Source organism: Ranitomeya imitator, chromosome 10 (assembly GCF_032444005.1).
Source record: "Ranitomeya imitator isolate aRanImi1 chromosome 10, aRanImi1.pri, whole genome shotgun sequence".
Lineage (NCBI taxonomy): Eukaryota > Metazoa > Chordata > Amphibia > Anura > Dendrobatidae > Ranitomeya > Ranitomeya imitator.
In genome coordinates this window covers 115155975-115170897 of record NC_091291.1, presented here as the reverse complement: position 1 = coordinate 115170897, position 14923 = coordinate 115155975, and the positions used below count along the sequence as shown (strand labels likewise).

Here is a 14923-nt window from a genome sequence, read left to right as displayed (position 1 = left end):
ACCTTGCTGCGGAGGTTGGCACCCTATATATCCTGCGCATTGGCGCCCCCGCTCAACGTAGGCTATCCCTAAATCGCCCTAATAGGCCCTTACGTGCAAGAAAAATAGAAAAAAGTCAAACAGCAGAGCATACACTCAAGAACTAATAATGAACTTATTGCACTTGCCCAGATACAAAAGTGCATAACATAACACACGTTTGATTGTTGCAATAGGAATGAGCAACAGACTAGGGAAACCTGCACCAGATCCCTAGTATGACCCTACCTGCCAGTGGGGGTTGGCACCCTAGAATCCTGCGCAGATGGCGCCCCCACTCAACGTAGTCTGCCCCTAGTAACACCCTAGGCTACTTGCAAGGGGATAACAAAAAATACCATACAACATATATAGGTAGGGGCAAAAAAGATAACACTTCTATCAAAAATAGAGATAATACACAATAAAGCCCAAAACAACACACCAAACAGTGTAAATAAATAGAAAAAATCTAAATGTTTAACTTTCTCTTTAAAGTATGAAAATCTCGACGCGTTTCCCTGAGATCAGTTCATCAGGAGACATACTTATAAAAATTAAGAGAACTTATCTGAGTGACGATTCAGGAGGATAAACATCACACTCTAAGTCATTACTGTGCGGTGGGGAACAATGTCCATCCGGTACCACATGTCTAAATCAGCCCTATGTTGCAGGCATTGTGACCAGCTTATATAGAGCAAATACCTTCTTGTTAGTTCTAATTTCCCCGCTCGTTCCGGCATCAATAGTTCTTCCGGGATCATAGGTCAACCTTACCATGTCATGTGACTCATTCCCATACTAGTCACTAAAACGCCTACAAATATCCCAGCGCTTAATTATCTCAGATATGCTAAGCGTTAATGCACTACAGTCATGACCATATTTCATTTAATTTGGAAAATATTGGACGAGCACGGAGCAGTGAACCGGTATTAATACTTCCGGGATTATGAACCACTCACTGTGCGATCCACCACTGCGTCTCATAGTGCGCAATCGCACAAGATGTAAAGCGCATCTTAATACACAATGTACCCACCATTAAAAAAGAAACAAGAACGCGCTGCCAAATGTATAAAGCGCTAGTACGTTACAGTCATTATACATTTGGCAGCGCGTTCTTGTTTCTTTTGTGGATCGCACAGTGAGTGGTCCAATATTTTCCAAATTAAATGAAATATGGTCATGACTGTAGTGCATTAACGCTTAGCATATCTGAGATAATTAAGCGCTGGGATATTTGTAGGCGTTTTAGTGACTAGTATGGGAATGAGTCACATGACATGGTAAGGTTGACCTATGATCCCGGAAGTACTATTGATGCCGGAACGAGCGGGGAAATTAGAACTAACAAGAAGGTATTTGCTCTATATAAGCTGGTCACAATGCCTGCAACATAGGGCTGATTTAGACATGTGGTACCGGATGGACATTGTTCCCCACCGCACAGTAATGACTTAGAGTGTGATGTTTATCCTCCTGAATCGTCACTCAGATAAGTTCTCTTAATTTTTATAAGTATGTCTCCTGATGAACTGATCTCAGGGAAACGCGTCGAGATTTTCATACTTTAAAGAGAAAGTTAAACATTTAGATTTTTTCTATTTATTTACACTGTTTGGTGTGTTGTTTTGGGCTTTATTGTGTATTATCTCTATTTTTGATAGAAGTGTTATCTTTTTTGCCCCTACCTATATATGTTGTATGGTATTTTTTGTTATCCCCTTGCAAGTAGCCTAGGGTGTTACTAGGGGCAGACTACGTTGAGTGGGGGCGCCATCTGCGCAGGATTCTAGGGTGCCAACCCCCACTGGCAGGTAGGGTCATACTAGGGATCTGGTGCAGGTTTCCCTAGTCTGTTGCTCATTCCTATTGCAACAATCAAACGTGTTATGTTATGCACTTTTGTATCTGGGCAAGTGCAATAAGTTCATTAATTATTAGTTCTTGAGTGTATGCTCTGCTGTTTGACTTTTTTCTATTTTTCTTGCACGTAAGGGCCTATTAGGGCGATTTAGGGATAGCCTACGTTGAGCGGGGGCGCCAATGCGCAGGATATATAGGGTGCCAACCTCCGCAGCAAGGTAGGGGACAGATAGTTGGGACCCTAGGGATCGAGAGCACCCTGTATCTTTGTGTCAAACGGCTGATACTGGTTTTAGGTTGTATGTGGTATGTGTTTTTATTATAAAGAATATTATTAAATGTTAAGTTTTATTGGGTATATTATTCTATTCATATATGGTGTTTTCTTGCTGTGTATTTCTGTTTTTTTTGTAGGCACCTTCATTATATGTTCTGTGATATAAAACATGAAAAAACCCCTGGAGAGAAGGATGTCCATGACCGCTGCCATGACGTGACTAGTCTGGGAGCAGAGGCCAGGTCGAAAGGAAGGGGCGTGAACTGATAAAGACCCTCCTGGATCGCACACCATAGGAACCTCTGATGCTAAACACAAACAGGAATGTGAAGAATTCTCCCGAGTCTATAGAAGTGGTAACCGAACGTAGGGACTCTGTCGTGAAAAGACAGAACCGGACGTGACCGATAAACCGCTCGAGGTCCAAAAACGTAGGGAGTAGTCAGTCTTCCACGGGCGAAAAAGAAGGAAACTTCTACCTCGTGGAGAAGAAAAGTCGGTTTTGTAGCCGGAAAAGATTGAAACAACCTTTTCCTACTAAAAGGACATTTAGACTTGGACCGGGAAAGCGGGGTGCTTTCCCCGCCGTTGGCATCCGAAATTATTTGATCCAGCTTGGATCCAAAAAGTCTAGAGCCTTGGAGTGTATACCAACAATGTTGCTGGTAGCTGTAGCGGAACAATCAGCCGCATCAAAGAGATATCAAGAGATATTTGCCGGCATGGGCAATCTGATATGCCAGATCTGGCATCATATCCGGAGAAGCTGCCGCTAGAATACCCTGAGTAATCATTCTTGCCCCAGCAGACATGAATTTTGACACCCAGGTGTAGGCAAATATGGGACAGAGAGAGGCGCCAGCCGCTTCAAAGGCTGACTTAGCAAAGGATTTAATCTGTCTATCTGTAGAATCCTTAAGCGATGCACTGATCGGTAGAGACAAGGCTGTCTTGGAAGACAAGCGAGAAGCCAGCGGATCCACATTAGGGATTCTGCCCATTTATCAAGAAGGTCTGGGCTAAAGGAGTAGAGGATGTGTAGCCTCTTCCTACCTGGGAAGTGCTTTTCAGGGTGTTCCCAGTGTTCAGAAATAATCATGACAACTTTCCTGCGATTAGGGAAAACTCCGGGAAGGACATTTTACGGCTAAGAAAACAACGGAGTGCTCCCGAGCAGGTGCCTCGTCCTTCCTTAGGTTCAGGATTTTGGTAATTTGCCAAGATGAGGCTATTGGGCATATCTTGCATCTTTCAGGTCTGGTCCGTATCGGACTCCGACTTAGACTGGGAATCCATATCCGACCCCAAAAACCACCTCCGAGGAGGGGGCATGGGATGAGGAATGTATCCAGGAGAAAGAAGAGGAACCCGCAGCTTCCTTTGCTTTGTACCCAATTCGTCCCTGTGAAGGTCAGGTGCGTGCGAATCACCGTGAGAGGTGTTAGGAGCACTGGTGGCAGAAAACAAACGTAGAGGTCGCTCCAGGACCTGGACCAGGAACTGTGAAACTTTAGTCAGATCTGAGACCGACTGCGATATGGCAACAGCCCACTCCGGAGGGAGGGGAGTGCTCTCATCCCGGGCATTATAGGGTTTCTCTGAATGCCACTTTTCTTTTACAGATGGCACAGGCGTCATAGATTATAGGGACAGGAATGGGCCTCCCTGAGATTGGACATAAGTGATAGACTAGGGCTACAGCTGGGCAGAGCTAAGCCCTTATGAAGAGAGAAAATAACCAGTCTGGGCTGGTCCTACCTGATAACAGAGACAGCGCTGTCACTGCTCAGGCTGCAGCGTCCCCCAGATCCAGTACAGGTTATTGATGGACACCTGTTGTGCCCTTTGCATGATTCTTCATACGCTTTCGAATCTTCACACACTTTGCAGGCAGAGATACACTATGTCCCCCCTGGGGGGGCGTCTCGGGAGAGAGGGATAGAAAAAACACACTCTCTTATTAGGCCAGGAGACAGGGCCTCAACGTGGGGCATGCCCTAATTAGCTGAGAGTCCAGCAAGGGAGCGTAGCTAAGCGGATGGCGATCGCTTATTGGCCGGGGCCCGGTAAGCGGGCGTGGCTGCACAGAGTCCGGTAGAAGGCCCAAAGCCGGGGGCTAAATTAACAGAGGACATGCAATTATGAGTTGCCTCGGCACCTGCAATGACCGGAACGGAAAATGGCGTTAATTAATGCCCTAGTCCGGTATGAGAATTGGCCATGTCTGACGGTATCAGGGAGTAGGGGCCCTCCTATTGGCTGTTCCGCCAGAGTAGTGCACCGGGGCTGGAAGAGGCCCCTTGATAGGGAAAAAAGCGCGCGATAATTACGAGCGCTTAATGAGGGCGGGTTAGCGAAACACTAGCATGAAGAAAAAGATGGCCGCTGTCATTCAGAGACGTCATATTCTGTGCGCAGTTCTGTTACGGGTAAACAGTGAGGCAGGCGGGTAGCTGCCGGTGACAGAGAAGGGGACATACCTGTAAAAGGTGAGTCCCGAATCCCTCTTCACTGACAAGGATCACATCAGGAGCCCTCAGGGTGGGTGAGGGTCACTGGAAACCGGGATCCTCCTTCCCGAACCGTCTCCGGACGGTGCAGAAGACGGCATCAACCCCTTACAAGAAGGGGGGAGGTCACCGCTGGTGACCACCGTCTTCCTCAGCCCTCTCCGAGGAGAGTGGTGAGGAGGGAAAAATAGGCAAGGACTGGCCACCAGTAATCACCCTGAAACACCAGTAAAGGTGACAGGGGATAAAGTCCTACCTGCTGGTCCGAGAGTGGGCGATGTGGGTGACACCACACTGCTCTCTCGGTCGCATAAGTGTGGGAAAACAGGGTGAGACATTACACCCCGTTACCCTGAAGCTGAAGCACCTGAAAGACAAACGAAAAAGATTAAGAAAACACAACAAGTGACCTGAAAAGGAAGTCTGATCTGGGATCAGATCCAGGTCTGCCTTCTACAGACACTAAGGTTAAACTGAGGTACTTTGTGCCTGTCGGTGGGTGTATACTGTGGAGGAGCGATTTTCCTTTTTTTGGAAAGTGTCAGCCTCCTAGCGACAGCAGCATACACCCATGGTTACCTGTGTCCCCCAATGAAGCGATAAAGAAACTGATTTTATCAAAATGACAGCATACAAAGCAGCAAATGACACATCGCAGGAATCAGAGTGTCTGCCTCTGCATAATGCTGCTCTCAGATTACATGGTAAAAACATGGTGACATTGTCTTTAACCCCTTAACCCCCAAGGGTGGTTTGCATATTAATGACGGGCCAATTTTTACAATTCTGATCACTGTCCCTTTATGAGGTTATAACTCTGGAACGCTTGCATGGATCCCGGTGATTCTGACATTGCTTTCTCGTGACATATTGTACTTCATGTTAGTTGTAAAATTTCCTAGACATTACTTGCTTTTATTTGTGAAAAAAATGGAAATTTGACAAAAATTTTGAAAATTTTGCAATTTTCCAACTTTAAATTTTCATGTCCTTAAATCACAGAGATATGTCACACAAAATACTTAATAAGTAACATTTCCCACATGTCTACTTTACATCAGCAACATTTTGGAACCCACATTTTTTCTTTTGTTAGGAAGTTATAAGGGTTAAAAGTTGACCAGCAATTTCTCATTTTTACAACACCATTTTTTTAGGGACCACATCACATTTGAAGTCACTTTGAGGGGTCTAAATGATAGAAAATAACCAAATGTGAAACCATTCTAAACAACGCACCCTCTCAAGGTGCTCAAAACCACATTCAAGAAGTTTATTAACTCTTCATGTGCTTCACAGGAATTTTTGGAATGTTTAAATAAAAATTAACATTTAACTTTTTTTCGAAATTTTTTTTACTTCAGATCCAATTTGTTTTATTTTACCAAGGGTAACAGGAGAAAATAGACCTCAAAAGTTGTTGTCCAATTTGTCCTGAGTACGCTGATACTCCATATGTGGGGGTAAACCCCTGTTTGGGCGCACAGGAGAGCTCGGAAGGGAAGAAGAACTGTTTTACTTTTTCAACGCAGAATTGGCTGGAATTGAAATCGGACACCATGTCGCATTTGGAGAGCCCCTGATGTGCCTAAACAGTGGAAACCCCCCAATTCTAATTCCAACCCTAATCCGAATACACCCCTAACCCTAATCCCAAGCCTAACCACACCCCTAACCCCAACTCACCCGTAATCCCAACCACATCCCTAACCACATGATATGATAATAAAGAATTGTTTTTTGCCTCTTTTTTTTTTTTTTTTAAAACGGTGTTCACTGAAGGGGTTAAGTAAATATGTGTACTTTTATGGTTTCGGTTTTTTATTTACATTAAGAAATGTATTTTTTTTGGGGGGGGGGAATATTTTTTTTTTCCTTTATTTAGGACTTTTTTTAAAAAAAAATATTTTTACACGTTAATTTTATTTTATTTTTTTAAATTGTCCCAGGGTGGGACATCACTATATAGTGTCAGATCGCTGATCGCCATCTTGGATCCGGGGGACTGCAGGGAGGAGACAGGAAGAGACCCTCGGAACAACGCAATCACATCGTGTTGTTCTGGGGGTCTCAGGGAAGCACGCAGGGAGCCCCCTCCCTGCACGATGGTTCCCTATGCCACCGGAACGCTGCGATCTTGTTTGATCGCAGTGTTCCGGGGGATAAAGTGCTGGGAGCGGTCCGTGACCGCTCCTGGCACATAGTGCCGGATGTCAGCTGTGATAATCAGCTGATACCCGGCCGCGCTCTCCCCGTGAGCGTGGCGTATCGCGTATGACATACTATCCCGCTCATGGGAATTAAGTCCCAGGTCACATGGACGGGATACTACGTCAGAAAGGGGTTAAAACATTCTGGTACACATAACGCTGTAGCTAAAAACACCATTATCTATATAACATTTGCAAACATGATTTATAGAAAGATACATTACACCAGCAGCTTGTTTCTACTATTTGTATATCGAAAAAATATCAGTGTCATAGCAGCAACTCACAAGCCAAGCGCTGAAGAGGGCTGTAGTGTGACCTCCACTTCTTGTCCACCCTGAGCTGCGGTTACACATTTTTTCCTCTTTAGTTTGAGTTTAGCAGACCTCTCATCAGACATCTTACCCTACAAAGCAGACAAAAGTTCAGATATGAAACATTCACTAAATGCAAACACATCTGTCATAATATTTGGACATTGGGGAAGACTTATTTAAGGGAACCTGTCAGGCTAGTCATGCTGCCCAAACCATGGGCGTCTCAGAGAAAATATAGTTAGAAGACTGGAAACATAGTTTACAGATTCAACCGGGGATCTTGGCCAGAGACAAGACTAGTCTGGCGCCATATCCGGCTAGCTTTTCCCAGCAACGCTCCAGGTGACGGACAAGTTTTTCCCATAGCGAGAGTCAAAGCCTTGGGAGCGGCTCTGGGCTAGTCACATTTCTCGTGTACATATGGAGAGTCCTGTCAATCACTTGGAGCTGTGGTGGGAGAAGAGGGATTTGTTTAGTCGCTGCCTATGGTCCCCAGCCAGATCTTTAAAACTTTCACCATCTTAGGTTTTTCCATCTTTAAGTTTTCATTTTTTGCTCCCCTTCGTCCCATAGCCATAACTTTTTAGTCAATATGGCCATATGAGAGCTTGTTTTTTGCAGGACGAGTAGTATTTTTGAACAACACGAGTTGTATTTTTGAACACCACCAATGGTTTTACCATACAGTATATTGTACTGGAAAACGAGAAAAAAATGAAAGTGCAGTGAATTTGCAAAAAACTGCAATTCAACACATTTTTTTTTTACCTTGTTCACTAAATGCTAAAACTAATCTGCCGTCAGGGCCGTATTTGCCACTAGGCACGTGAGGGCACGTGCCTAGGGCGGGGACAATGCAGGGGGCGGCACCTGAGCAAGGTTTTTTTTTTTTTTTTTTAAAGCTGGGTCACCTCCCGAACGACCCCGCCCCAACTAGCCGCCCACCCTCCCACCCTTCCTCCCTCCCGCCCGCCCTCCTTGAAGACAATACTCACCCTGCTGCTCCAGCGATGCCTGGTCTCGGCGTCTGGAGCTCGTCCTTAATGAGCAGTCACGTGGTACCGCTAATTAAGGTCATGAATATGCGCATATTCATTACCTTAATGAGCAGAGCGGTATCACCTGACCGCTCACGCAGGAAGAAGGTGCAGCGCGCCGGGAGTCGGGACAGCCAGAGGGACGTCGCGGCCGCGCGGTGAGGAGCAGGTGAGTATGACGGATGGGGGGACAGGGGAGGGGGGAAGAAGGAGGACGGTAAGCCGCGCCATTCAAGATGGGGGGTGGAGGAATATGAGCCATGCATACAGGTGTGGGGGGGTGGAGGAATATGAGCCATGCATACAGGGGGGGGGGGTGGAATGTGAGCCATGCATACAGGGGGGGGGGGGCGGAATGTGAGCCATGCATACGGGGGGGGTGGAATATGAGCCATGCATACAGGGGGGGGGGGGTGGAATATGAGCCATGCATACAGGGGGGGTGGAATATGAGCCATGCATACGGGGGGGGGGGGGGGGGTGGAATATGGGCCATGCATACAGGGGGTGGTGGAATATGAGCCATTCATACAGGGGGGTGGGGAATATGAGCCATGCATACAAGAGGGGGGTCATTATACAGTATGGAGAACTGTGTGTGGCCATAATACAGTATTGAGCATCATGTGTGGCCATTATACAGTATGGAGCATCATGTGTGGCCGTTATACAGTATTGAGCATTGTGTGGCCATTATACAGTATGGAGCATCTTGTGCGGCCATTATACAGTATGGAGCAGTGTGTGGCCATTATACAGTATGGAGCATCATGTGTGGCCGTTATACAGGATGGAGCATCATGTGTGGCCGTTATACAGTATGGAGCATCATGTGCTGCCAATATACAGTATGGAGCATCATGTGCGGTCATTATACAGTATTGAGCATCATGTGTGGTCATTATACAGTATAGAGCATCACGTGCGGCCATTATACAGTATGGAGCATTGTGTGGCCATTATACAGGATGGAGCATCATGTGTGGCCGATATACAGGATGGAGCATCATGTGTGGCCGTTATACAGGATGGAGCATCATGTGTGGCCGTTATACAGGATGGAGCATCATGTGTGGCCGTTATACAGGATGGAGCATCATGTGTAGCCGTTATACAGGATGGAGCATCATGTGTGGCCAATGGCCATTATACAGTATTGAGCATCATGTGTGGCCATTATACAGTATTGAGCATCATGTGTGGCCATTATACAGTATGGAGCACTGTGTGGCCATATTTTTTTTGTTTATAATTATTGTATATAAAACAGTGTGATCAGCAGTGCTAAATGGCTGTGGTTGGGACATGGATATGGGTGTGACTAGTTGTGAAATGGGTGTGGTCAGAGGTGTGGCCTAAAATTTGCCGCGGCGCACGTAGTGCGCCGCAAACTTCATAACTCCTTCCCTTTTTCAAAAGTTGGGAGGTATGGTACCGCATTTGCCAGATCATGGCAAGTGCCGCAAATCTCATAGGGAATGAATGAGGTTGAACGCAGTGTTGCCGTAAGTGATCCGGTACGCGGCAGATGCAGAAAAACTGCCGATCTGATGCAAAAGGCGACTGCCGATAGTGTCTTACTCACCAAAGTGGGAGCGCAGCACTAAAAGTGCCTAGGGCAGCAGAAACTCTAAATACAGCCCTGTCTGCCGTTATGATTCTCCAGACCACTTCGAGTTTGCAGATACCAAACACGTATAGGCTCTTTTTCACTTAAGTGGTGAAAAAAATCCAAAGTTTAAAAAAAAAAAAAAATTATCGTGATCCGAGTCTGGGGGTGGCTTATTTTTTGCGTTTCGAGCTGATGTTTTTGTTGATACCATTTTGCGGTAGATACGCTGCTTTGATCGGCCGCTATTGCATTTTATTACAATGTTGTGCCAACTAAAAAAAATAAGTTTTTCTGGTGTTTAGATTTTTTTTTCTTGTTAAGCCGTTTAAAGATCAATTCTTTTAAAAAATTGTTAGATCGGGTGATTCTGAACACGGCGAAACCAAATATGGGCATTTCTTTCCCTCCAAATTTTGGGTGAAAATGGGGGTGTGTCTTATAGTCGGAATATACTTACAAATACTGTGGCAGCAGCAGGAGTCAGGCATTCTGCGCCAATTTTTTCCGCGATTTAACCCTTAAATTTAATAGCTACAGCGCCCAAATTTTGCACATACACACTACTAACATTAGTAGTGTGTAATATGCAAAAAATGGGAATATGACATGGTTTACTGTATGTAAACCATGTCTCATATCATGTCGGGTTTAGGAAGGAGAAATGAAAAGCCGGCAATTGAATTACCGGCTTTTCTGCTATATCGCGCTGAAGTAAATATAAATATATGGAGAGAAAGAGAGATTTCCCATTGACTTGCATTGGGTTTCGTGTTTCGGTCGATCCCCGACCCCGACTTTTCGCGATAATCGGCCGATTTCACTCGACTCGACTTTTGAGAAAGTCGGGTTTCGCGAAACCCGCCTCGACCTTAAAAAAGTAAAAGTCACTCAACCCTACTTTTGACTATTCCAGAGTTCAGTAACCATGAAGAGATTAAAAGAAGTAGCAAGTTCGTTTTTCAGGCAGCTTCGTAAGTTAGGCTGTGGTCACACTTGCAAAGTTCAATGCGAGAAACTTGCACGAGACTCTTGCATAAAGTCCCGGCACAGCTGCTGGCACTCGGGACCGGAGTTTGCGGCTGTATTTCTATGCAGCCGAACGATACGGTCCCGAGTGCCGGGACTTGATGCGCGGGTTTCTTGCATTGAACTCGCAAGTGTGACCCTGGCCTTGTAGCTAAAAATTAAGAGAAAAACATTTACAGGAAAACCATGGTGGGTGTGTCGGCATCTTAGAGACCCTGAAAGATTGTCATTTAAAACAAGAGCTGTGTCTGGACCGCGGTCTCCTGAATCAATACAACAGCCTCATGTGGACCTAGGGCGGGAGGCCCTGCAGCCAATAAGACACGAAGATGGCTCGCGAGACACAGCCCGCATACTGACCCAAATGAGGCTGCTGTGTTCAGGTGTGGAAACTTATAGGATGGGCATTTCGGTGCAAATTGATTCATAGGACCCGATCCATGTCAGTGATCTATGGAGCCCCCCTAGATGGGAGAACCACCTCCGCGGCTCCTCTTTTGATCAGTCGGCATGGGATGACACCACTCCCAGGCCAACTAATCAAAAGAAGTCGCAGATGTCGTCAGGTACGCGTCGGTCCTCAGATGTCGTCAGGTACACGTCGGTCCTCAGACGTCATCAGGTACGCGTCGGTCCTCAGGGTCCGCGGATGTCGTCACGTACGCTCCGGTCCTCAGGGTCCGTGGATGTCGTCAGGTACGAGTCGGTCCTCAGGGTCCGCGGATGTCAGGTATGCGTCGATCCTCAGGGTCCGCGGAGGATGTCGTCCGGTACGCGTCGGTCCTCAGGGTCCGCGGATGTTGTTAGGTACGCGTCGGTCCCCAGGGTCACCGGATGTTGTCAGGTACGTGTCGGTCCTCAGGGTCCGCGGATGTTGTTAGGTACGCGTCGGTCCCCTGATGTCGTCAGGTACGGGTCGGTCCTCAGGGTCCGCTGATGTCGCTAGGTACGCGTCTGTCCTCAGGGTCCCCTGATGTCGCTAGGTACACATCGGTCCTCAGGGTCCGCGGATGTCGCTAGGTACGCGTTGGTCCTCAGATGTCACTAGGTACACGTCGGTCCGCAGATGCCGCTAGGTATAGGTCGGTCCTCAGGGTCCCCTGATGTCGCTAGGTACGCGTCGGTCCTCATGGTCCACGGATGTCGCTAGGTACGCATCAGTCCTCAGGGTCCCCTGATGTCGCTAGGTACACGTTGGTCCTCTGATGTCGCTAGGTACGCGTCGGTCCTCAGGGTCCGCGGATGTCGCTAGGTACGCATCGGTCCTCAGGGTCCGCGGATGTCGCTAGGTACGCGTCAGTCCTCAGGGCCCCCTGATGTCGCTAGGTACGCGTCAGTCCGCAAATGTCGCTAGGTGCACGTCGGTCCTCAGGGTCCCCTGATGTCGCTAGGTACACGTCGGTCCGCAAATGTCGCTAGGTGCGCGTCGGTCCTCAGGGTCCGCGGATGTCGTCAGGTACGCGTCGGTCCTCAGATGTCGCTAGGTACGCATCGGTCCTCAGATATCGTTAGGTACGCGTTGGTCCTCAGATGTCGCTAGGTACGCGTCGGTCCTCAAGGTCCGCGGATGTCGTTAGGTACGCATTACTGACGGACATACTCGGACGCGCAGGACTATCCGCAGCTTTGTTTGGCTGCACATAATACACAGCCTCTCCTCACTTATATCTGGCACTGAACGAGTTACTCCCCTCACAATGCCTACACGGTGCGGCGCCATGACAGAGCAGAGAGGCTGCCGGGCAGCACAGTAACCGCTCCTGTGTCATTATCAGTATTGTTCTCCGCTAATTATCATCACGCTACAAGCTGATTAATGGCTCACAGCCTCACACCATGCAGAAAAGCAATTAGACGCTCACAGCAAGACGACAGAGCCGCCATCATCAGGCACATACGTACACAGCAGCCGCTGACAGGACGGACGCTGGGCTGTGAGCAGAAAGCGCGGGCTCTAAGCTCCGGCCCCGCCCCCCGAGTGAGGGCGGGAAAGTGTCTCCAACCGTCACGTGACTTTACCTCAGCATGCATGTCAGGAGCAGTCCTGTCAGCGCCCTGTACCGCGCACGGGACCCTCCTAACTATCGAGTATGTCGTGACATAAACCTCTGTCCCTCGGTGTACTTCAATGACACTCCAGCTCCCATCAGCCCAGTTTTAGACAAGCAGTCCTTACACCCAAAAAAAACCCTCCATATTAGGAAAATTTAGAATAACTTTTCTAACCATCATCATGTCCCCTCATAATCCAATGCAGGACAGTGTGGCAGGTTTCTATAGCTTGTTAATGCTCAGCATGGATTTTGCAAGTAAAATTTGTGATTATCTTACAAGAAAAAAAAAAGCAAAAACCTGTGAATACGAGCAAACATTTGGAAACCTAAGATACAATGAATTCTACCCTATGTCTGCCATTCCCGACGTGGATGGGGGGCAAATCGCACTGTGGAAGAGTACGGGAGCATCACACTGTGTGGAAGAGTACGGGAGCATCGCACTGTGGAAGAGTACGGCAGCATCGCACTGTGGAAGAGTACGGGAGCATCGCACTGTGGAAGAGTACGGGAGCATCGCACTGTGTGGAAGAGTACGGGAGCATCGCACTGTGGAAGAGTACAGGGAGAATCGCACTGTGGAAGAGTACGGGAGCATCGCACTGTGTGGAAGAGTACAGGGAGCATCGCACTGTGTGGAAGAGTACGGGAGCATCGCACTGTGTGGAAGAGTACGGGAGCATCACACTGTGTGGAAGAGTACGGGAGCATCGCACTGTGTGGAAGAGTACAGGGAGCATCACACTGTGGAAGAGTACGGGAGCATCGCACTGTGTGGAAGAGTACGGGAGCATCGCACTGTGTGGAAGAGTACGGGAGCATCACACTGTGTGGAAGAGTACGGGAGCATCACACTGTGTGGAAGAGTACGGGAGCATCGCACTGTGGAAGAGTACGGCAGCATCGCACTGTGGAAGAGTACGGGAGCATCGCACTGTGGAAGAGTACGGGAGCATCGCACTGTGGAAGAGTATGGGAGCATCGCACTGTGTGGAAGAGTACGGGAGCATCGCACTGTGGAAGAGTACAGGGAGAATCGCACTGTGGAAGAGTACGGGAGCATCGCACTGTGTGGAAGAGTACGGGAGCATCGCACTGTGTGGAAGAGTACGGGAGCATCGCACTGTGGAAGAGTACGGGAGCATCACACTGTGTGGAAGAGTACGGGAGCATCGCACTGTGTGGAAGAGTACAGGGAGCATCACACTGTGGAAGAGTACGGGAGCATCGCACTGTGTGGAAGAGTACAGGGAGCATCGCACTGTGGAAGAGTACGGGAGCATCGCACTGTGTGGAAGAGTACGGGACCATCACACTGTGGAAGAGTACGGGAGCATCGCACTGTGGAAGAGTACGGGAGCATCGCACTGTGGAAGAGTATGGGAGCATCGCACTGTGTGGAAGAGTACGGGAGCATCGCACTGTGGAAGAGTACAGGGAGAATCGCACTGTGGAAGAGTACGGGAGCATCGCACTGTGTGGAAGAGTACGGGAGCATCGCACTGTGTGGAAGAGTACGGGAGCATCGCACTGTGGAAGAGTACGGGAGCATCACACTGTGTGGAAGAGTACGGGAGCATCGCACTGTGTGGAAGAGTACAGGGAGCATCACACTGTGGAAGAGTACGGGAGCATCGCACTGTGTGGAAGAGTACAGGGAGCATCGCACTGTGGAAGAGTACGGGAGCATCGCACTGTGTGGAAGAGTACGGGACCATCACACTGTGGAAGAGTACGGGAGCATCGCACTGTGGAAGAGTACGGGAGCATCACACTGTGGAAGAGTACGGGAGCATCGCACTGTGTGGAAGAGTACGGGAGCATCGCACTGTGTGGAAGAGTACAGGGAGCATCACACTGTGGAAGAGTACGGGGAGCATCGCACTGTGTGGAAGAGTACGGGAGCATCGCACTGTGTGGAAGAGTACGGGAGCATCACACTGTGGAAGAGTACAGGGAGCATCGCACTGTGTGGAAGAGTACGGGAGCA

General features: G+C 48.2%; 1 protein-coding gene across 1 annotated transcript in view; it reads right to left on the bottom strand.

The window, feature by feature from the left end:
* FAAP20 (FA core complex associated protein 20) overlaps nt 1–12847 on the bottom strand; it is a 52212-nt gene extending 39365 nt beyond the window's left edge. The window contains exons 1-2 of the mRNA XM_069741676.1: nt 12782–12847; nt 7175–7293 (exon numbers count right to left, since the gene is read on the bottom strand). Coding sequence (XP_069597777.1) covers nt 7175–7287 — 113 coding nt within the window. The 5' untranslated portion in view covers nt 7288–7293; nt 12782–12847. The remainder of the gene's footprint in view (nt 1–7174; nt 7294–12781) is intronic.
* Nucleotides 12848–14923: the final 2076 nt, after the last annotated feature.